This window comes from Chenopodium album, chromosome 17 (genome assembly GCF_948465745.1).
Source record: "Chenopodium album chromosome 17, dcCheAlbu1.1, whole genome shotgun sequence".
In the NCBI taxonomy this organism is placed as follows: Eukaryota; Viridiplantae; Streptophyta; class Magnoliopsida; order Caryophyllales; family Amaranthaceae; genus Chenopodium; species Chenopodium album.
The window spans coordinates 43,622,201-43,643,940 of record NC_137850.1 but is presented as its reverse complement, the minus strand read 5'-3'; the positions used below and the strand labels follow the sequence as shown (position 1 = coordinate 43,643,940).

The 21,740-nt window shown below is 37.5% G+C and overlaps 2 protein-coding genes across 2 annotated transcripts; one reads left to right on the top strand and one right to left on the bottom strand.

The window, feature by feature from the left end:
• The first annotated feature begins 840 nt into the window (after positions 1–840).
• LOC145589084 (uncharacterized) lies at positions 841–1,811 on the top strand. The gene is made up of 2 exons (XM_081645650.1): positions 841–963; positions 1,049–1,811. Exons 1-2 carry the CDS (start codon positions 841–843, stop codon positions 1,583–1,585), a joined length of 660 nt encoding a protein of 219 aa, XP_081501776.1. The 3' UTR covers positions 1,586–1,811.
• Positions 1,812–4,143: 2,332 nt separating this feature from the next.
• LOC145589812 (uncharacterized) lies at positions 4,144–21,466 on the bottom strand. The gene is made up of 15 exons (XM_081646500.1): positions 20,985–21,466; positions 15,705–20,628; positions 15,435–15,623; positions 14,612–14,726; positions 13,284–14,346; positions 12,598–13,045; positions 11,858–11,911; positions 8,937–11,775; positions 8,740–8,853; positions 8,482–8,612; positions 8,094–8,186; positions 7,584–7,853; positions 6,933–7,500; positions 5,427–5,502; positions 4,144–5,345 (listed from the first exon to the last, which is right to left on the bottom strand). Exons 1-15 carry the CDS (start codon positions 21,242–21,244, stop codon positions 5,246–5,248), a joined length of 11,244 nt encoding a protein of 3,747 aa, XP_081502626.1. The 5' UTR covers positions 21,245–21,466; the 3' UTR covers positions 4,144–5,245.
• Positions 21,467–21,740: the final 274 nt, after the last annotated feature.

Sequence of the window (21,740 nt, the reverse complement as noted above, 5' to 3'; positions counted from 1 at the left end):
AGTTGAGCATTTCGCAAGTGCAGAAAGATAAAGAAGCACTTGTTACTAAGGTATGATATAAGGCTTCAAAAATCAGAGTACTGTCTGTATGTATTAACATGTCACACAGTCACCATAGTATATTTTTGTTAAATTTGCTGCAGAAAGAGAAATTAGAGGAAGATCTGAGGGAGAAAAACAGGCAAGAAGCAATGTTGCTTGTTTCAAGGAGAAGGTTGGAGGGTTTCGGTGAGTCATCAGCATCTGGACTGGTTTTATCAGCTGAAAAATCCGAGGATATAATCGATCCAGTTGATCTGGTGGAGAATATCAAGACCGAGGAAACTGATGAAAATTGTCAAAAAGGTTCAGTAAAACCTGCAGTCCAAATTATACAAGTAAGGATTCTTTCCAATTTTCACTTGTCCTGCTTTCATTCATATACTTGTATTTTTTAGGACTTTGTTACAATTAATTCTATCATTTATCATTTCATCTTCAGTGAAACTGATTTTAGATAACATTTGAATGAAGTTTAAGTAATGCTGTAACCTGTGAGGCTTCTGATCATATAATACAGTCACAAGGAATTAAGGCTCCATAAACATGTAAATATGCTTAGAAACAGAAACATACATTGCCAATACAGAATAGAGTAAATAGCTAGATCACAGGGGGGAAAAAAAGAAAAAAATTAGAGAAATTTATATTTTTCCTGCAAAATAATACAATACCATTCAAGATTATGTTAGCTTGTTTTCTCTCAGTTGGTTCCTTTTAGCATAACTTTATATTGTAGTTTCCTAACCCCTCTCTATAGCTATACTAGAATAACCCGAACAGTTCTGAAAGTTATATCTGATGCTTACGTTTTCTGTGTGTTGGAAGATTGATGACAGTAGCACTGAAGTTTCATGTTATTCTGAAGGAGGTGAAGCAGAGATTTCATCTGGGGTCAGCAGCACTACACAATGTGATGTTATGGTAAGATTGCGACTGACATATCTCTTTCCCTTCAGTTCATTTTTGATATGTAGCTCTATCATACAGAAATGTCTCTTTGTTGTAGCAGGGAAAGGGTATCAGAAAGCAACCTCGACAGCTGCGTTCAAGGTGCAGTCAGAAGCTACTCAGTAGTTTTCTTTCCAATTTAACTGCTGAAAAGAGAAGAGTTATGGAAAATTCCATATTCAAGCCGTTCTTGTCTATTCCTCCTCGCAGCATCTGCCTTCCTCTCTTGCAGGCATTTATCGAAAGATACGATCACAATTCAGATTCATTTATCATAGATAAACAGGCCTTGCAATTTTGTGGCAAAGAAGTTGAGTCCTGTCTAGGAATAGCGAACAAGGGAAAGCTTGTTGATTTTACAACTCAGGTTAGGAAAACTCCTGAGATTTTTGAGCGTTATTTTGGAATAAAGGGAAAGATATTGAAAGAAGATTTGATGGAGAAGCTGAAGCACATGAATGTGAAAAAGGATAACGCCGATGACTTCTTTAGGTTGTCAGTTTATTTTACGTTTAGTGTGTACTTCTTCAGTACAAATGATACTTGCATATCATTTTTGGCCTGTGAGGTATTTGGAGAGCCTGGAGCTCTTTAAATCTTTCAATTGGGCGCGTGCCATCTACGAGTATTTGAGGGAGTCAGTAAGAAAAACTGCATATGGACTTGCAGAAGATGTTACTACTGTCATATCTATGAAGGGGTGTCTTCCTCTCTTAGAGGTAATCGCATATCAAACTTCTTGCTACACAGTATCACTCTATATTCTGCAATTATAGTCACTGTTTATTGACTTGCATATATAAACTCATATCTTGATCATTTTTTGTGCTCTAGACATTGATATACGGGCGCATTGGGAGTCCTTACTTGAAAATGGAAGTTGATCCGAAAATGTTTACAAAACCTTGTATCATCATGTACACTAAGGGTGACTCTAGGAACCCCTGTACACTAAGGAGGGTGCTTGCTACTATAAAATTTGACAAGGTACAACTCTCTTAATGGATAGAATCATCCATTTACACTAACTTGTTTCAACTAAATCCTTAATTCTTCTTGCTATTTACAGATCAAAGAATGTGAAGATTGTTCAATAGAGGAAGCCACTTCCCCTGAGAGTGTGGATGCCAGTGGATTGTGACGCGTTCTAAGAAGAAATGCATCCTCATTGTTTTTGTCAAGTTAGAAGGCACACCAGGACAAGAAGCTTATTTCTTGAGATGAATACTGAAGTCGGCCATATGCCATGATTTTGAGCCATGTATTACAGGTATTCTTGACATGACCAACTAATGCGACTCATTTGTATATTTGTAGTGTTACGATTTAGGAAGTGTATGAGTATGTATTGCTTTCCTGAGTCATCATTGTCAACGTCTCACTTGGTTTGTATATATTATACGGTATACTGTATGGTACATAATTCTAATTTATGAATATCAGAGAAGTAGGGAAGCATATGCATTTAGCTGATCAAGTAGTTTCCAAGGTAGAAATTTAGAATGTAATTCATAACTTGAAGATATATGATGTACATGTACTTACAATTCATCATACTGTTAGATGTGCGCCAATTCACTGCTATTTGTTAGATTATTTTCGCGACAAGCATTGGTGATAATTATGTTCATGTCAATCATTTGTATTCTCCCATTGCGTTTCCTGCTTTTTTAGGGAGGAAAGGAAGAAGAGAGTAAGAAACTAATTGGGGATACGTTGCTAATGAGTTTTGGATCATAATAATAAATAATAATCCAAGGAACTATGAAAGGAAGAGATCATTTGTTTAGTTGGGTTTTGGATCATAAATTCATGATAATGAAAAGAAGAGAGTAAGAAGAGAGCATACAATCCTTCACTTTTTTTTTTTTTTTTTTTTTTTTTTTTTTTTTTTTTTTTTTTTTTGAGAGAAATACAATCCTTCACTTGAATCCAAGATTATTAAAAGCTGGATTGAATTTATTTATTTATTTTTATTTATTTATTTTTTTTGGTTGAAAACAATTGAATTTTTTTACTATGTTTTTCAGCTTGGTTTCTAATTTGATCCAATTTGGCTTAAACTACGTATTGTATATTGAAATACAACTTATACGAACATATAACACTTATAATATGTTGCTATCGATTTTAGACGGAGAGAATTTAAAATTAGGGGTGATAAATGCTGTTAAATAAGCATTTATTTACTCTTATTTAGAATTCCGTCAAAAAAAAAAAAAAAAAAACCTGAAAATGAAAAATATTACTCCCTGTATTATGTGATTAAATGTTTGTTATTTGAACGAACTTGAAAATAAACTAGTAGTAGAATATACAGAGTTTTATTGATCCAAAAGTAGAGCAACAATTTAAGATATAAGTACAAAATAGCTTAAGCTAAGACACTCTCAAACAAGTGAAAAGAAAATTACAAAAGACTGAAGCAGTCCAATTAATTCATCTTCTAAGCGCTAACACAGTCCATAACCATAGACAGACTGGAGTCAGAACAAAGAGAAGTGGGCATCTTCACATACATGGCTTGAACCCAATTAGGCTGACCCGTTTCAATTTGAGTCTTGTTTTCTGAAGCCGAGGTTGAGGCCGAAGAAGGTGGTGGGTTGGAAGGTTTGGCTTGATTCTGTTCCTGCATCTTGGCAGCCTCACTGCTCCAGATATCAACTAGTGCAGACATTATATTATTATGCAACCTAAAAATAAAAGTTGAGTTTTTGTGTTGATTTTTCAAGGTTTATGCTGATTGCTATGATTCTAGTTATGAAAAGAAATTTGAGGTCTTGGAGACAATTTATAGGAGAAGATCAAGGGAGATTTCATTAAGTGAGGCGGTATGTTTTTCGGCATATAAAAGTTATAAACTGTGGTCTGTTGATTGGAGTAATAAACTATGTTTAGTGTCACTGTCTGGAATCTGGATTATGATATGCTGCTACAGTGGGCGGTAACCCAAGGTTTTATGTTGCTGTTTTAGTGACTAAACTAGCACCTGTTATATGTTGTATTTTTTTATTTTCTTCAGTCTAAGACTCTAGAGAGTTCATTATACTCAGCACTTAAATAAAGTTTTCATAATATCAATTTATTTATTTATTTACAATATTCAATAAAAAATATTCATGGTTAAAGTTTGTGCTTTTACAAGACAAAAAATCAAAATAATGCATGGATGGTGAACAAAGGAAGATACAGTCTGAATCCAATACATGTACAATTATCAGATGATTCTACCAAAATAAAATATTCAATAGCACATCCGAATTTTCAAGCCAAGGCAACTCGAATTTTTCAGATAAAAACCAAACTCAAACTTGAAAGGCTTGTAACTGGTAAAAAACTTCCAATTCACTTCTCAAGTGTAAATTTGTGTTTTGATTACCTCCTAATAAGACCCTACTATAACCACTGTCATAGAAACCATATCAAATGGTAGTTAGAATCCTAATTATAATACACGAACATATATTAACAGAAACATCCAGCCTCCACTTACCAAGCTGCTTCGATAATTATTTAAGGCAAATTTGTGACATTAACTTGGACAGTTGGAATTATCATGATTTGCAGTCAAAGAGGGCAGAGGGGTTGTTGCAGACAGAATTTAGGAAAGCAAAGCAAAAGAATCGGGTATTCTGCTTCTGCTTCATAATCTTCAAGGTGGTTGCTGCATAAAGGCGTTTTTCCATCAGCAACAAACTATTTCCCAAACTGCACAAACCACATGCAGTAACTGTGACCTCCCAAGCTCATTTCCTAGAGTTTCTTAACAGGAAGCATATTAGGATCACAGGAAGCAAGTTTTGAACTACTCCCCACGGGATTTTAAGTATATTGTGACTTAAAAGGCCATGGCACTACCGTTGAGGCTCTGATCAGTGATCACAGAAGAATATTAAGTGTCATTTTCTCTCTTTCCAAAAAGTTTTGGCATGTTTCTGTGGTGCAATGGAGTTGATCAGCTCATACAGCGCCACATCCACAGAGTCTAGTCAGCAAAAGCTGAGGTATATGTCCTTATGCCTTTTCCAGCAGGATCAGAGGTCCACTAACCCAAATAAACAGCACAATCGGCATCTCCCCAAATAGACCTGCATGGTTCTTTTCGGTCACATATTGAGGTGGAGTCGCAGGCTTCATCCAAAACTGCTCATGCTGAAGGCCTGCCTCACCACAATTATTACAACCAGATGCTAAAGAGCTGCCATATGTGGGTGTACATTGCAGAACCCATCACGGGAGCATCTTTCTTACAAACTCAAATCCATGCTGTCCAACCTTCATACATGTTGCAGAGATTATCTGCACTAGTAGCTTGCTTCAGCAGATAATCTACCTGTTCTCCAATACTTAATTCTCTGGAATATATTCATAAGATGGGTCAAGGTCAAAATAGATCCTGTGCACAAGCTTTAAAAGTGTGAAAAAAAAGCAAGTACCTGGTTTCAGAAATATCTCGGCCGTCTAATTTCACCTCAATACGCCTTAAGACTGACATAGCAAAAGCGTTTTTACCTACAAATACCAAACAGGACAGGGAATTATTACAGCTTTGGTTCATTCTGGAGCAAAACTAGTCAATTTTGCTTTACAAATATGGAATCGATCCTAACTATAAGACAATAAAATGGCTCAAGGTAAGAGCAAATCTTTTCTGTCTCAATAATACATTTAAAAATATTAATGCAATATTAAGTGCTACTTTACACTATCAATGCAAGATTATAGGCTGTTAATATTATCAAAAAAATATTCATTATCAAGTTACATTATAACAGAAGTTAACATAAATTTGCAAAAAAGTGGTTATCATCCTACACTTTAATACATCAACTAAAAAATCCCCTTTTTTCTCAGGGAGGTATATTGAGGCCATGAGGGAAGAAGATAGTACTTTCAAGCTCTATTTTATATAAGGACTTAAATTGAAGTGATGGGAGGTGGTAATAATAATAATAAACAATTTTGAAAATTTAAGAAGGAAAAACACCCACTTGAATTAAAGATGCATTATCGCGAACACTCATAAGGCCATTCCACGCCAAATTTAACACAAACTCACACCATCAGTCCATCACCATAATTTATGACTTTGTGCCAAATAGACAGTCAATGTTTTCTCACATTACACCATGAGGAGTTTTAAACATTGTGGAATTTATTAAAAAAATACGACTAGAGCAATTTGTAAATCTGGCATTCCATTTCCTCACAACCCAAAAAAGACACACGTAGTATGTAATGGTCCAAAGGGGAAACATATGTTGGTTTAACTTCAACCAATGTTCTCCACTTAACAGGGATTTATTAGGTTAATGAATCCCATCAGCTAGCTTTTGTTGTTTATGTTGCATGACATAGTCTGTATATATCTACACTTGATTTTTGTTCTTCCAAAGTGCCTAAAAATGAATCCTCCAGTCTAATTATAGTCGATGTAAATGCAGCCATAGAAATTATTAAAAATTACACGTTATCATTCAAGTAAAGCTGTGATTTAATTCACCATATTTTTGCTTATATGATCTGATTTTTTATTTTTTTTCAATCTAATCTGCACTTATTTTTCCTGATCACATTTGATTATCTGATTTGACCAAATTTTGACCTTATTTGTACGCTAATATATAAGGTAAAAACCTATCAAAAGGGTCTTATTAAGGAAAAAAACCTATCAAATGGGGTCTCTAATTTTCTTAATTTTTTCATCATGGAATTAGAAATATTTAGCAATAAAATTATTATTATGTAATTTTCTAAATTTTTTCATTACGGAATTAACAATATTTTTAGCAATAAAAAATGCATATAAAATGATAAAGTATGTTATAAACTCATTTATTTATATCTGATCTGAAGTTATCATTTTCGATCTAATCTGAAATGAGGTCCTTGAATAAGTGAACTAGACATAGCCTAAATGCAGTAAAGCAATTTAATCTTACCCTTAATTGCTCGAACACCATCTTTTTTAATTCGATCATTTTGACTGTCATCTCCAGCTTCAACTTGCTTTGATGAGGTTGCATCATCTTTTCCATCGATATTCATGTCCAAATCTTTAGGAGCATTAGGCTGTATATCCAAAGAAAAACCAGTGCTATCTCCTTTGGCCTCCATGTCATTTGACATCACAGCATGCAAGATATCCTGTTGATCAGTTTTAGTGAATAGTAATTGTTCCTTTTGATCTCCATCCTCTTTGTTGTTGGAGTTAAGCGAAAGACGCTCCACAGATTCTTGAAGACTAAATCCATTGGAAGGACTGATTTCATCTGAAATACTTTCCCCACCAGAGCTGCTACTACATATGCTATCTGGAGGAGATATCCATCCTTTATCTTCAGCAGACAAATAATTGACAGCAATCAAACCTTCATCCTCTCCTTCAGGTTCTCCGATTATTTCTCCTTCCACGCCATCATATTCAGTATAACTTTGAATGAGGTTTTCCCTTGACAAATTCGTTTCCTGTGACCTATCTTCCAGGGTAGCTTCTACACCTTCAACGGCCTATAGATAAAACAGATAAAAATTTAAAACATATAGAACAACTCCAGTCAAGCATGAAAACAGAATTTAAAAAATGGCATTACCTTATGCAGCTTAGCAGCATGGAGGCTTGCAGAGTGAGCAAGCTTAGTCAGGGAAGAATACAGTTCCTTCACAGAAGATACTAGAGATGGTACCAGGGGCTTGAAAGCCTGGAAAGCCTCCTTAATCCTTGGATAATAGGATTGATATATAGCTTGCCCATGAATAGGCGATATCTCCATTTTGGTTTCCCTTTCCATTGTCATAGCATCAGTCATTGCAGCTACGTCCTTGGACAATACTGACTCAAGTGGAAAGATTATCTCACTTGCCTGACATAACTCAGCAAATCAGTATAAAGAGGTAATGGTGAAAAAAGAAACTTAATTAGAGGAAGGCTAACGTGAATTCCCAAAAAAAAAAAAAAAAGGAAAACATATACAGTATCAAAGTTTCAATAACAGCAAGGTGATGGAACCACAACCCAGTCATATAATTTATAAATAGATTATTATTAAGAAAATAAAAAAATAAGGAAATGAAAACCCTAGACATTGTTTATGAGAAATCACCTTTGCTATGGATTCCATAAGGGAACGATGCATTGCTGCAGCCTCTTTTCCCAAGTTATGCACATCATGAAGACCATCGCTTATAGCTAGCACCTATAATGTCAAACAAAGAATATTGGACAAAGAAAGTGAGATGGGGGTGCATTGAAAGTTCAGACTGCTGAAAATGCCACTGAAGACTGTATTGAGAGACAAAACAAAGAAAGTTATCGAAAGCGATAACCAGCAACACCAAGAAGCAGAACATGGTAATCTATATTATGTTCACAATTAAATCTTTTCAGGATATTTAACTCTTCAATCATAATAAAAGGTAGCAGCCTTTACAAAAAGCCACTAACGGAAGAAGAGCCTACAACAAAACTCAAGTGAGAAAAAGATTACAAACCTCTTCAAGCATGGAACCACATTCAGAAGTCAAAGCAGTATGTCCATTCGCAACGTGACAAAAAGCAGAGAGTGCGATGCTAGCTTCACATGCACAATCTCTCATTTGAAGCAGAGTAGTTTGCAAGTCCTCTGAATTGGTTGAAACCCCAGATACATCATATCAATTCATGTGTGAGATAAATTGTAACAGGAAAGTAAAACATAAATCCACAAAAATATACATAACAAAATTGAAAATTACAGAAAATATTACAACCTGAGGCTGACTTTGCTTTTGAAGAAGCCACAGAGAGTTCATTAGAGGCAGAAAATAAACCATTGGAGGCAGCTTCCAAGCTGCACTTTGCTAACTTCAATTCCTGTTCAGCCCCTGATCCAAAATTATACAGTTCAGTACTTCAGTGACTAAATAAAGAATAATAAGTACTGAGCAGAAAAAACGGAATCACTCACGAGAGAAAGAATGGAAAGTGACTTCCAGCCTTGCCAATGCATTTAAATATGCTTGCTGCCATGCCCTTTTATCTCCACTGGTTCTGAATGGAAATAATTCACCAGGAACACAAAGTATACCATCTCTTGATGCTTCAAACTCCAAAATCGACAAAGAAACTCTCATAATGTCAGCAGCCTTTTCGCGAGCTTCCTGCAACAACTTTTTCCTCTGCTGCAAATGATCATGGAACTCAGAAGGAATTCCAGCACCCTTGTAAGAGGTATTGCCAGTCACGCTGGAATTTGGACCACCACAAGCCCAATTCATGGCTCTTTCCAGCTGCCCTTCAGCTGTGATAGAGGTCCTTTCACAAGACTGCAAGCATTCAATTGAACTAGCTATCTTAGAGACGGAAGATTGCATCTTTTCCAACAAATTAGGTCGGTAGATATCCAGAACAAGAGGATACATCTTGTCATCACTTTCTAGAAATTTATGAGCTATGATCCTGCTATCATGTGAAGGATTTAAGGTCATATCATTCATCCATTCCATTTGAATAATCTCTAGGCTAGTTCTTTTAATAGCCTCCTTTAGCTCATTCACTTGTTTCCTCAAAAGAGATGCAGCTGACTTTGCTGCTCTGACAGTTTCATGTGCACTGCAGTACTCTTCAAGCATTACTTTCATTTTTTTCTCATCACTAAGATCCTTCTTCAATTTATCAAATCCATGCTCTTTAAACCCTTCCAATTGTTGCTTTAACTTCTCAACCTCTTTATCTAAGCAGTGCACTAATGCAGGAGCAATTCGTTCTTTGATGTATAGGCTCATCAGGACATGGAGGTGCCCTACCAGCTTTTTCTTTATTGTATCAATAAGCTGATCCATACCCAAATTCTGATCAATAGATGAAGATACATTATGGATGGTAACATCAAGGATGGAATCCATTACTGCAACTTTCCAAGCAAAAAAATCAATACCACTCAGTAAACCTTTGAATTTCCAGATATATTCGGACAATTGGCATCCAGATGTGATTATGTTAGTTAATTTGGAAATATCAACTTGACAGAAACTTGAATCACAATAAGAAAGGAGCTTCTTGTCCTGAGACTCTAATCCAGAGAAAGGTCTGTCCAATGTAGATAATAACACATTGTTTCTAAGACCATGACCTACTCTCTCTTCCTCAGAACCAAGCAGAGATAGAAAATGATGTTCTGAAGAAACCAGACCATCTCTTATGCCAGCTTCTTTATTAATTAGGGAAGAGCTCCGTGCATCCTTTTGATTCCATGTGTGGTGAAGTTCGTCTAGTTTTGCCCTACAAGCTTCTTCTTGAGAAGCAAGTTCCTCAGCTTCCTCCCAAGAAAGATGATCTCTTCCTTTCATAGCAGCTTCTTCAAGAGCCAACTGTTGCTCTGTGATGAGACCAACATTCACAAAGTAGCCCTTTTCCAGTTCTTCCAGAGATGCCCTCTCTACTTCAACCTCAACAAGCTGCTCCAATGCAGTTTCAACAGATCCCCGGATATTGGACAATGCTCCAAATGCATCCACTACTTCTGAATCAATGGAAACAATGGATTTAATAAGCTCTGGAAAAATAGCTTCACTCATATGTACAACAAAATCCTTACACGACAACAAAGTAGCTTTAAAAATGGAAGCCCAATTCTTGTCAGAAACTTCTGTATCACCAGTTGCTGCTCCATTACTAACAGAATGCTGAAGATCAATAATAAAATCCATAACTAGAACACATTTTTCTATTTGCTCTTCTAGCTCAAAGAATACCATCCCAAAGTCAGACTGAGGCAGACTGCCCACATTTCCTAAAGTACTTGACTCGTTAAATATATTTTGTACCTTATGTTTCATGTCATCATACAGAGAGCATAAGGCTACATATAGAACAGACAATAACTTCTCTTTCTTCATATCCACTTCTACTTTGCTATCTCTACTACCCTCGTGTTTAAATTGTATATGTGGAAGAGAAGGAAAGAGGTCCTCATTCCTTGTAAACCCACTAGATTGCATATAATTCTGAAAAGCAGATAGAACACGATTCTTAGCCTTCAATTCTGCTTCAGAGCCAATAGAGTTTACAAGTCCAGCATACTCCTCCTCGAGTTTCTCTATCTCTAAAGCAAACCTCTTCATTTTAAGACAGAGATCATCCTGGCGATGTCTGACATAATCAAGATCATCTCCATGCATCTTCGAAATAAGCTCACCAGCCTGCCTCCTCGCCAGGGAAAGCATATCAGGGGAAAGTGAATTGATGGACAATTGTAAGACTTGTGCCCAACTGTGTACAGGGCTTGTTGCAATGTAATTTAAGGGTAAGAATCTTTGCAGAGAAAGAGCATATGCTTGAAGTGCTATTACTGCAGATGAAACTCCATCGTCCAGCTCAGCTATGAGCTGAGAAACTTCCCTGTCTATTTCATGGCATTGTGCTTGTGTGGGTTCAGGAACAATAGACAATGGAACACCTGCTACTGAAACAGCAGAGGTAAGAGATAAAGCATCTTCGACACAGCTTTGCCCTATACTGGCTTTGACTTCAGATATGGAATCATTCCGTAAAGCATCAATGAACCTTCCATGCTGCTCTAACCAAGTGGTTGCTTCTTGGACTTTCTCAGCCACACCAGCCTTAGCCTGAGCAAACTCCCGAGCCTGAACTTCATACTGGGCACGAGATTTCTCTGAGCGGGAAGTTGCGTCTGAGACCAGTGATTTTGCAGATGTTTCATTGAAAAGAAGAGTAGACCTCTCTTGGTCAGCACGGTAAAATATAGCCGAGACAAGTTCGTACTGGTTTAAGACATTCAAAAACCTCTGCAAATAGAATTCCAAGTTTAAACAATACACTATAGTACAGTATACAACAAATATATAAATATATAAAAATATGAGAGACCTCAAAAGAAGATTCAATGGCCGGGGCACTAGCTAGTAGTAAATCATGATGTTCCTGCCAAAGAAGACAAACTTAGTGAACTTCCTCATGTTAACAATGAATTCTGTGATTGGGAAATTACGAAATAACTTAAATGACAAAGCATGTTATAAAATAACTCTAAAATGGTCCAAAAAAAAAAAGAGCTACAATGTTCACATAAATTAAAAGTGGCTCCTGAGTGCCTATAACTGAAATACATGCCACATATTGATATGACAGTTGACAAATGCTTGCTGTCACCGTTTTCATTAGAAAGGTAAAAGATTACCATTGCTCATAATTTATAATTTGAACAACACATTTTAAAGATATATTAAATTATGTCAATATTTATATTGAAAATAGTTAAATACTTATTATAAAAATTGTTGACCATTATAAGTTCTATCATACAGCTACAAGCCTCAGATCCATAAAAATACAAGTCTGTAATAAGACAGCACAACATTTGATGCTGAAAAGGTTGAGGTATTGATCTAAAAAAATGCAAACCTTGAGTTAGTGGTTTCATAAAGCCTTTAAGAATAGCATGTTAGGTATTCAGCAGCAATTACTCAATACGGATCTCACCATAAGTGGGTACAAGTCATTTATTATAATCAATCAGGAATTCAGGACTCTGGAAAATAATAAATGGGTTCAACTACTAGGCATATAACCAGAGACCACAGTTTAAATAGGCCAGAATAAAGGAGTACCTGTAAAGGAACACGCATCTCTTGCACTCGAGAAGCAAATAAACTTAAGCTAACAGCCAATTCCATCCCCTTTCTTTCCTCACCACCAATAGCAGCATCATCATGAAAATCTCCACGTTTCCACTCCACCAGTGGATCCCACACAAAGACCTCCAATAACATGAGAAGTAAATCTTTATTCCGTCTAAGAACACCAATTACTGCTTCACAGTTTGCCCTGAAGAGTCCTTCAATTCCAGTCAACCCTAAAGCAGCTTCAAGTGTCTGAGTAAGGCGGAATGGCACAATCTCAGGAACCTTTAGCCTTTGTCCTTTCTCAAAGCACACATTGTAATCAATATGTACAATGTCCCCACTAAAAAAATCGATAAGAATGTTATCCAAATGTCTATCCCCAAGGCCAAAGATGTGGCCCACCATACTCATAGCAGCTAAGCTACCACAATACCTGCATAGAGAAATCACAATAGACAAAGTATTTAAGAAACACAATGACATCTTTTAAGTATAATAGTTCATTTAAGAAATTGTAGTTCCTTAGGGTTTTATAAAATTCATAATCTATAAAGAAGGCAACAATTGCAAAGAAACCTTGTATAAGATTGTATTAAACGTTTGACTCATGAATTCCTGTCAAACAGTTTCATTCTTTATTAATGCTAATTTAAGCCATAGATTGTTATTACCTCTTCAGTTTTGAGCTGAAAGCACTGAAACTCTCACTTGCACACCAGAGTTCTTGATGAAGAAGCTGCTTGGGAGTCTCTTTCATAAGATCCAAGAAAACCTTAAGCTTAACTTCATGAGGCCAATCTCGTCTTGAAATAACTCTCTTTATGCCTTTTTCTTTTAATGCTGGTATAATTTTCCCATAGAACATGTCACTTGGCCGGGGAACAGGTGGAGGAACTGTATCTTTCACATTGCTGCCACCCGTGGCCAGAAGTTGGGCCATTTGAACTCTTTGCTGCCAAGATTTGAAAATACTGTAAATGCTTATTACATTATCCACCCACTGGATGAGACCAGCCCGGCCACTAATTGGTGTTACAGAATAATAACGAATACCAACTGACCGACTTCGAGTTTCAGAATATGATTGAAGAAAACTATTAACCGCTTGCAAAAGTTGCATGATTCGAGCATCAAGTCGTAAATCTTCTCTACCCTTTAAAAGATATGTATACTTTCCACCATCAGAGCCCAATATTACAAGTTTCTTAGGTTTGGTCTTGGTTGGTAGAATAGCCACTTGTTCGGAGAAAGAAGAAATTGTGACAATTCCCAGAGAATTGCTACTGAAGTCTCTGTCAGTTTCAGACAGCATTAACTGCTTTTGCTTCTCAAGCCCAGGCATCGGAACATCAGAAGAGGACAAGCGAGCCAGTTGTGGTGCAACTTCTTTCAAAGAAACTTCAGACTTTCTCTGATAAGATGCCAAGGATGCAGCAATATTATCAAATGGTCGCCAGACATCTCCAAGTGCTGAAGTAGAAGCAGGAGAATTTTTAAAGGCTAAAATTGCAGATCTTATCAGCTCTTTGTACTCATCCTGGAACCATTTCTCATGTGGAGTCTCAGGTTTTTTAGATATCAGAGCAAGACGACGCTCCAAGGCTACAACAACAGGGGCCATCATAGCAGAATATTTCGCAGCATTGATTTTGACTTTCTCACTGTGGCTAAGAGTAATATTTCCTGAAATTCTTGCAGCTTCTTCTTTTAGCAAATTAATACGCCTATGCACATCTGCAAAACACAGATGCTCAATATCTACGGCCAAAAATTTTCATCTCAAAAGCTTAATTACAAACGTATGGGCTACATAGCAGCTAAAGTCAGTAATCAGTATAGTAAATATATAAATATGAAAAAGGAAAGCAAAGGTCAGAATAGCACCCACTTCAGAGTACATCAATATTTCAAAATGTGTACTCTGTAAGATTAGTACTTCTAAGGAAAAAGTTTTACAAAAATTTTCCAAGGAAATGCAACAGCAATGAGCTAAGGCTACCTCCATGAAGATCTTGGAGAGTGCTGAGCCATAGTTCCTCCCAGAGAACAGTTACATTTCCTAATTCATAAATCATGAGCTTGACATCTTGTACCAGCCTTGGATAAAGCTTCATCTGAATGATGATAAAAAGGGTAAAAGACCATCAATCAATCAATAACAGAGAGAAACATTAGAAACATGGCACCAAGGACAACTTAAAGCTGAATGAACAAGGACTCAATATTGAAACATAGTGACGCAAGACATTACTAACAAGTCTAAAAAGTAGAGATAAAATTAATAGTAGATAAATTATAAAAAAAAAAAAATAAATAAAAAATAAAATAAAATAAATAAACAAATAAATAAAATCATAGTGGATCAAGTGACCAGCCATCAAATGAGTAAACCCAAACAAGGTTGGTTTCAACTCTTTCAAGTTTCAACAAACCTACGGAAGGACCTCCTTCATTGACAAGTCAAACGAACTAGTAGAGATTTCACCGTTGCAAGCACTATCAGATTACTACAAGAGTATCAAATATGTATAGGTGCTATGAATTTAAGGTGAGTCTTGAAACAACTTAGGGTTCCTCAAAAAGATTAGAACGGATCAGAAAAAGATAGCAATAAAACTTATGTCAGCAATCAGCATATCAGGCTTTGGCCCTTGTGACAGGTGAGGAATGAGGATATGAAGGTCGGTAAAAAATAATTTAAAAAAACAAATGATTCAGGTCTATATTCTTGAAGAAATAAACACTGTATGCCTATAACAGCAAAACACAGTACACTAAATTGCAGAAGCATTAAGTGAGAGGGACTGAGAGCTGTAAATTACCAAACATTCCAGAATACGCTGAAGCTCCTCTGGCGGTTCTTCATCAGAAGCATTAACATCGACAAGAGTTGGATACACAACAGACCACGGAGACGACTTTGCCAGCATCATTAGCAAGCCTTCCAATTGCTTCCGTGTTTCGGGTTCTGGATGAGAGCATAGTCGAGCAAACAGCTGTGGCGTTACTTCCTAAAGATGACATTTGATCAGAACATTGTGGAAGAGTTGCAGGAAAAGTAATGTAGGATATGGGGTGGGAAAATGTGATACCTGCCACGGTAACAACGGCACAGAAGATAGGGCAGGTTCAAGTGTGTCCTTCAGCTCCAAACCATAATTGAGCATAATATGTAGTATATACAGAGTAGCCCTTAAGCTTCCAGTTTTTTTACTGAAGGATCCACAATCATGGTCAATGGATGTGAAACTACCAAGCCTTGAGGAAGAGTACGAAAGGTACTGCATGAAACCATATGCAGCGTGCCCGAACAAAGAAACTCTTCTCTTCCTCAAAGACCACCAGATATCAACCATGACAACCATAGCACTGACATAAGATGTCATAACATTTTCTTCTGGGTGAACATCGTGATTATGAAAAGTCATCCAAAGCTCAGATGACACTGCAGATGACAGAGGCTCAGAACCAAAATTTTCCACACCAGGTGCTCTTGCAAAAGATTCAATAACATCCACTAGTTTCTGCACCAAAGATGTTTGATTTAGGCGATTCGCCTCATTGGATGATTCAACTAAGGAACACCTCTCTTCCCCTTCATTTGAATCATTTGCACAAAGAAGTTCTGAAATAACAGATCTAACTCTCGAAATTTCATCTTCAGTTAAACTGGTCATATTTGGCATCAACTCTTGACGAAGGACTGGAGAAAGAGGGGACGAATGAAGGACAGCTCCCTGAGATGGGTTTAGACTCTCTTTAGCTTGAGAAAAACACCAAGATGCATATGAAATCCAAGTCTTGCCTAAAGTAGGGCAAAGCTGCGTCGATAGCTTTGTTGCTGTGCCAACAATTTCCTCAATGACTAAGCGTGTACTTGGTTTAGAGATCAACTTCTCTTCTACCAAGGATTCATCACCATCACCAAACTGGCTAAAGTCAGTAAGAATATCAAGAGCAACATTTTCCAGGCTAAAATCAGCATAATCCCGCTTCAACCAATTTGAGAGCTTCAGACACGCCTTAGCCTTTAATGGACTATCGTCAGCAGCAGCATCTACATCTTCTAAACCAAAAAAGCCAGACTTAACATATGACCACATATTCGTGAATGCATCTGCAAACTTCTTTTCAGCATACAACAGCAGAATATCCTCATACTTCAAGCTTGATGTTAGAAATACACGGTTACTTCCCTCAAAGCAAGTATCAGTTTGATCCCTGAGATACTTCTTAAGATTGTTTGCCAGCCCAAAATTTCCCTGCTTGCGAGCTAAGCACATTAAATCCTTGCATAGCTGCAAAGTAACAGATGAAATAGGCAGGATGGTTTTGTATACCCTAAGAAGCTTCAGCCATGAGCTACAATCCTGGTGGACTACACTCATTGGCAGATAAACTGCCTGCCAAAGTGAATTTACTATTGATTCAAACTGCTTAGGTTTGTCCTGAATGTTAGCCAACCTCCAATCCTCTTCTAATGCATATATGCAGTGCAAATGTATGGCATATGGTGCAGCCTCTGGCAACCCATCAAGTGGGAGAATAGTCAGAGCTTCATTCAGCAACAACTTGGCCTTATGCATCTCATCAGGCATCATGTCCATTTTATCTTCAGTTTTATAAAGCAATCCCTGCAAAAGCATCTGCTCACTCCTTTGCAATGCCAATTTGGGATCGAGAGTAAGTTCAGAGCTACTTTTGGGTGTTAAATCTAAGGATGCCCATGATGCCCGGTAGTCACCCTCATCAAATTGAGCTAACGCATGGATTGCATTCATTTCATTTCCAGCAATAGTTAAAGCACCTGAATAACTTTTTCCAGCATGCTTTGCCCGTAAAGCTTGCAGCTCCAGCAACCAATAATCAAGTGACTGCCAATCTGAAATAGCACAATAGCTCTCAATGACACGTCCAATTATATATTGTATTCCATCAGCTTCCATAGAACTAAGGGATTCTTCTGTCTGAAGCAAATGAGTAAAGACAGCAGCAGCTTTTTCATATTGTCCTTCTGCTTGATGTACTAAACCAGTGATCCACGAGAAAGGTCCATAAAGCTGATAGCTATTATCAGCTTGTTTGCTTTCATCAAACAAAGAAGAAAAGCTCATATACGCCCATTTCTGCAAGCCAATTAAAGCTGCTGATTCATGTTTCTTAGACAGAGCCTGAGCCATGTGTTGCACAATTCGCATCACATCTCCACTTAACTTTCCCCTGACATCAAGTGGGTTATCAACAGCCTGAATTCGAGACTTTTCTCTAAAGGAAGAAGCTACTGAACTTTTGAGCTCCTGCAAACGCAGGGAACAATACTGGATGATAGCATCATGGCACTGTAACGCCAAGCCAGCATTCATCATTGGCTCACATATGCGAGAAAACCACTCCTCACAAACCTTTTTGTTTGCTCGAAAAAACAAGGAACTCTGACGAGAAGCAAGAGGCAGCACAGAAGAACCTTCATATGCATTGTATACATTTTTCTTCAAAGCCTCAACAAAATCCAGCAATAACCTCATAGGCAGTAAATGGGCACCACTGGAACCTATTATGCTTAAACCTCCATCATTTTGCTCGCTATCAATTTGCAGCATATGAGATACATCCAGAAGCATTCTCTCTAGAGCTGCAAAAGTTTGAGTTGGACCACCGAGGTTAGTCCGAAGACGAGTAGCAGTGCAATATCGAGCAGCTTCATGTATAGCCCACCATACACCAGCCAAGTTATTCACTAAACTAGTTTTTTCAAGAAATTCAGCCTCAAACTTAATTTCCAGCCATTTACTATTGCCACTGGAACTTCCGGTTTCCTCCAGACTTTGGGTTAATTCCTTCGCACAATTACAGTGTTGAATAAGCCGTTGAATCCAGGAAGAAAGAGGTGCCTTCCATCGTTGTGAGATGTAACTCAAAATAGAAACAAGCTGCTGTGGTTGCAGACGTTGTGGCAGCTGCTTAAGGGCAAACACATGTCTCCAGTGCAAGTCAGCTCTATTTCCTGATTTACAGTCAGTGAGCCTGTCTGTTGTAACAGTTCCACAATCTGATGAGCCACAGAGATACACCGCAACCGGGAGGAAAAGGGAAAGACGCTTTACAAAAGCACTTCTTATTGTAGTATCTGGATCGCCAAGCTTTTCGAGGACCACTTCTGCCATCTGATAGAAGTCTCTGGGATGAACAAGTTTTGCTCGTAAAAGCATGTCAAATACTGTAGCCACTTGCAACCTCACTTTTGTTTCCCTGTCAAATGCAGCACCCAGTACAGAGGAAATCAGAGTCCAGACAGCAGAACCATATCCAGCATCATCATAAGGATTTATGGGCACATTCAGACTTTCATATATTCTAGTTGCATCTTCACATGATTTATGAATCCAATCAAGGGCTTTGAGTTTTGCAGCAAGAGGAGAATTAGCTTCAAGAGCTTTCAAAAGGATGCTACTGTACTTGTTTAAATGCCCAACAATGAAATTACAATCCATACTAACTCTATTTGTTTTCTGAACAGAATCATTGCTGCGAAACTGAATGGAGTACTTGCTCAATAGCTCGACTGAAGAAATCCTACCTAAAGTTTCAAGAACAACTACTTGCAGCTCTACACAGCTTTTGACAGACAACTGAAAAGGATACGACTTCGTAATTACAAATAATGCTAGACGTTCTGACCTTTTGCACAACAAATTAGCTATGTCAGGTGAGGCAGTCAAACTATCTGTCTTGTCCAGGCAAATACAGCTCAGTAAGACTTTCAAATTATACTTAATTAAGGCAAACAACTCCATCTTTGAGAAAGAATCAGTACTGGGACGGTTAGTATCCACATCTCTACAGACAAGGACTTTTTCTAACATATGAGACAACATGACCATCTCTTCGAATAATGAGCTAATTGCATGTTCAACAACTTCATCATTCCCATGTTGAAGCAAGAAAACATAAGTAGCAGCAGCACTTGCAGTCACTAAATGATTGGGATGCAAACGCAGCTGAGAAATTGGAGAATCCCATTGCAAAATCTTATGAACAGAAGAAGGAAGAAGCCCCATTTTTTGCAGGGACAGCAATTGCAGATTAGTTTTAAGAACACCGTGAATCTGAAAGGACATAATTTTCCCCCCTTCAGCAGGTTTTATACTGTCATCCACATCCAAACTCAGAAATAAAACATCAAGAGCAAGCGGATAAAAGGTGGAAAACTTTTCCTGTAATATTTCGGCCAAGAGAGTCAAACACCTCCAAGAATCCTCAATCCACTTTGACCACCCGAACTTTTTCCCCATCAGAGACAAGCATCCCAGCAACTTGGGAATCATTTTACTCAAAGGCTCAACTATCTGTTCAAGAAGATTAATTTCTAGCAAACCTGAAGCCGTTGATTTTAGTACAGTCGAGAAACAAGAAAATAAAGCAAGCAATCTACGAAACTGTTGAGGAGTTCCAGGACTTCCATCTTGTAGCAGCATATCCATATCACCTAAAAACTTGGACAGCAAACTCAAAGGGAACTGCAGATTACTCACCCAATATTTCTGAAACTGCAAGAAGCTGCCCATAATAACTTGTCTATCAGACTCAGCAAGATCCGGTAACATTGCCCATCCGAGTAGCAGGTCAACAATATCAACAAAGTGGGGCTGAAAACATCTAAAAAACTTCAAGGATAACACAGTTAAAACACCCAAAATCTGATGCAGCAGATTCAAGGAGGTCCTCTCATCCTCAAGCAGTTCTTGACATGCTTTGAGTATAGGAAAAGCATACCGCTCAGTGGCTCCTACATCCCCTACATTTAGGAATTCGCGCAGACTTTCCAGAGCCAGCTCCATTGACCCATCATTTGCAGTCATATTTTTCAACAATGGCAACGCCCAATTAATAAATCGATCCACCAAAGTTCCCAGTACAACATGGTTCTGTCTTCCATTAGAACCCGGCGGAATTGTACACAAAATCGAGCAGAGCGCTCCATATCCAGTGGCTGCTGCCCGACGAATTGCATATGATCTGAGCCACATATTTAATAAAAAAAAAAAAAGAAAAAAAATGTCACAATTATTTTTCATTACATTCTCCATTTCCAAATTGAAATCCACTAATTCAACACCCAGGGACAAATACTCTATAACACTACATCTCTGATTTATAGCACAGGAAACACAATTGAAAAAACAAATTCTCAAAAATCGAAAGCTATTTTCACTGGAAAACTAATAATTCTAGTAATTGAAAAAGAAATTGCAATACATAAACAAAATCAATTCCAACAAGCTCAATCAATCAGAACAAAAAAACAGCAGTAATCAAAATAGCAACAAAATAAACCCTAAAATAGAAAATTGAAAGATAAAAGAGGAACATACTTATCAGTAAGAAGCTGAGAAAAGCCTTGAAAGAGAAAAGTAGCGGAGTGAGAAACGAGAAGTGAGTTAGGAGGGAAAAGGATGAGACGATGAAGCGAGTTAATGGCGGAGAGTCGATTGGAGTCGTCAGCTTCCTGAGTCGGCGACGAAGAAGATGGTGCGGCGGCGGAAGTGGCGGCGGAAGAGGCGGTGTCGTCTTTGGCGAGGGCAACGGAGAGAAGAGCAGCGAGCTGTTGTTGTTGATGGTGAAGTCCTTGCATAGTCGTCGTCGTCTTCTTCGTTGAGTTTGAGCATTTTCTGGAATTAAGTTGAGTGGTGGTGGTGTTGTTTCAGATGGTTTGGAATTGTGACCGCCATTGTTGTTTGTTGTGGAAGTTTTGACTCGCCGGAGAAAGTTTTTGAGAGATTTTTTTTTTGTTTGTTTTAGAGACTTGTTTATTTCTATCTTAAAAATAAAAAAAAAAAAAAAAAAAAAAAAAAAAAAAAAACTCCCTCAGTTGCTTCATTTCTCCGTGTGCGTTCATTTTTCTGTGCGCGTTCATTTCTTCGTGCGCGGAGTTTTAGAAAAAAGTAATAAAATATGAAAGTAATGGATTAAGTGAAAGAATAAAAAAAAATCACAAATTTTTGTAATTTTATTATTTTTTTTTTAAAAAAATACCACAACTCTTCTCTCTATTCTTTTCTTATCTTCTTCTCCAAACCATACATCACCAACAATCATATCTCTACTATACCCATTTTCTCTCTCCTCTT

Bases quoted from the DNA above. Each gene is read 5' to 3' on its own strand.
- LOC145589812 (XM_081646500.1), bottom strand. From the start codon at position 21,244: ATGCAAGGACTTCACCATCAACAACAACAGCTCGCTGCTCTTCTCTCC. The intron at 8,187-8,481 runs GTTTGTAATCTT...TTGACATTATAG, and splicing joins GTGGTTCCATGCTTGAAGAG to GTGCTAGCTATAAGCGATGG. The intron at 5,503-6,932 runs GTAAGATTAAAT...TGGTATTTGTAG, and splicing joins TGGTGTTCGAGCAATTAAGG to GTAAAAACGCTTTTGCTATG.
- LOC145589084 (XM_081645650.1), top strand. From the start codon at position 841: ATGCTTACGTTTTCTGTGTGTTGGAAGATTGATGACAGTAGCACTGAA. The intron at 964-1,048 runs GTAAGATTGCGA...TCTTTGTTGTAG, and splicing joins CTACACAATGTGATGTTATG to CAGGGAAAGGGTATCAGAAA.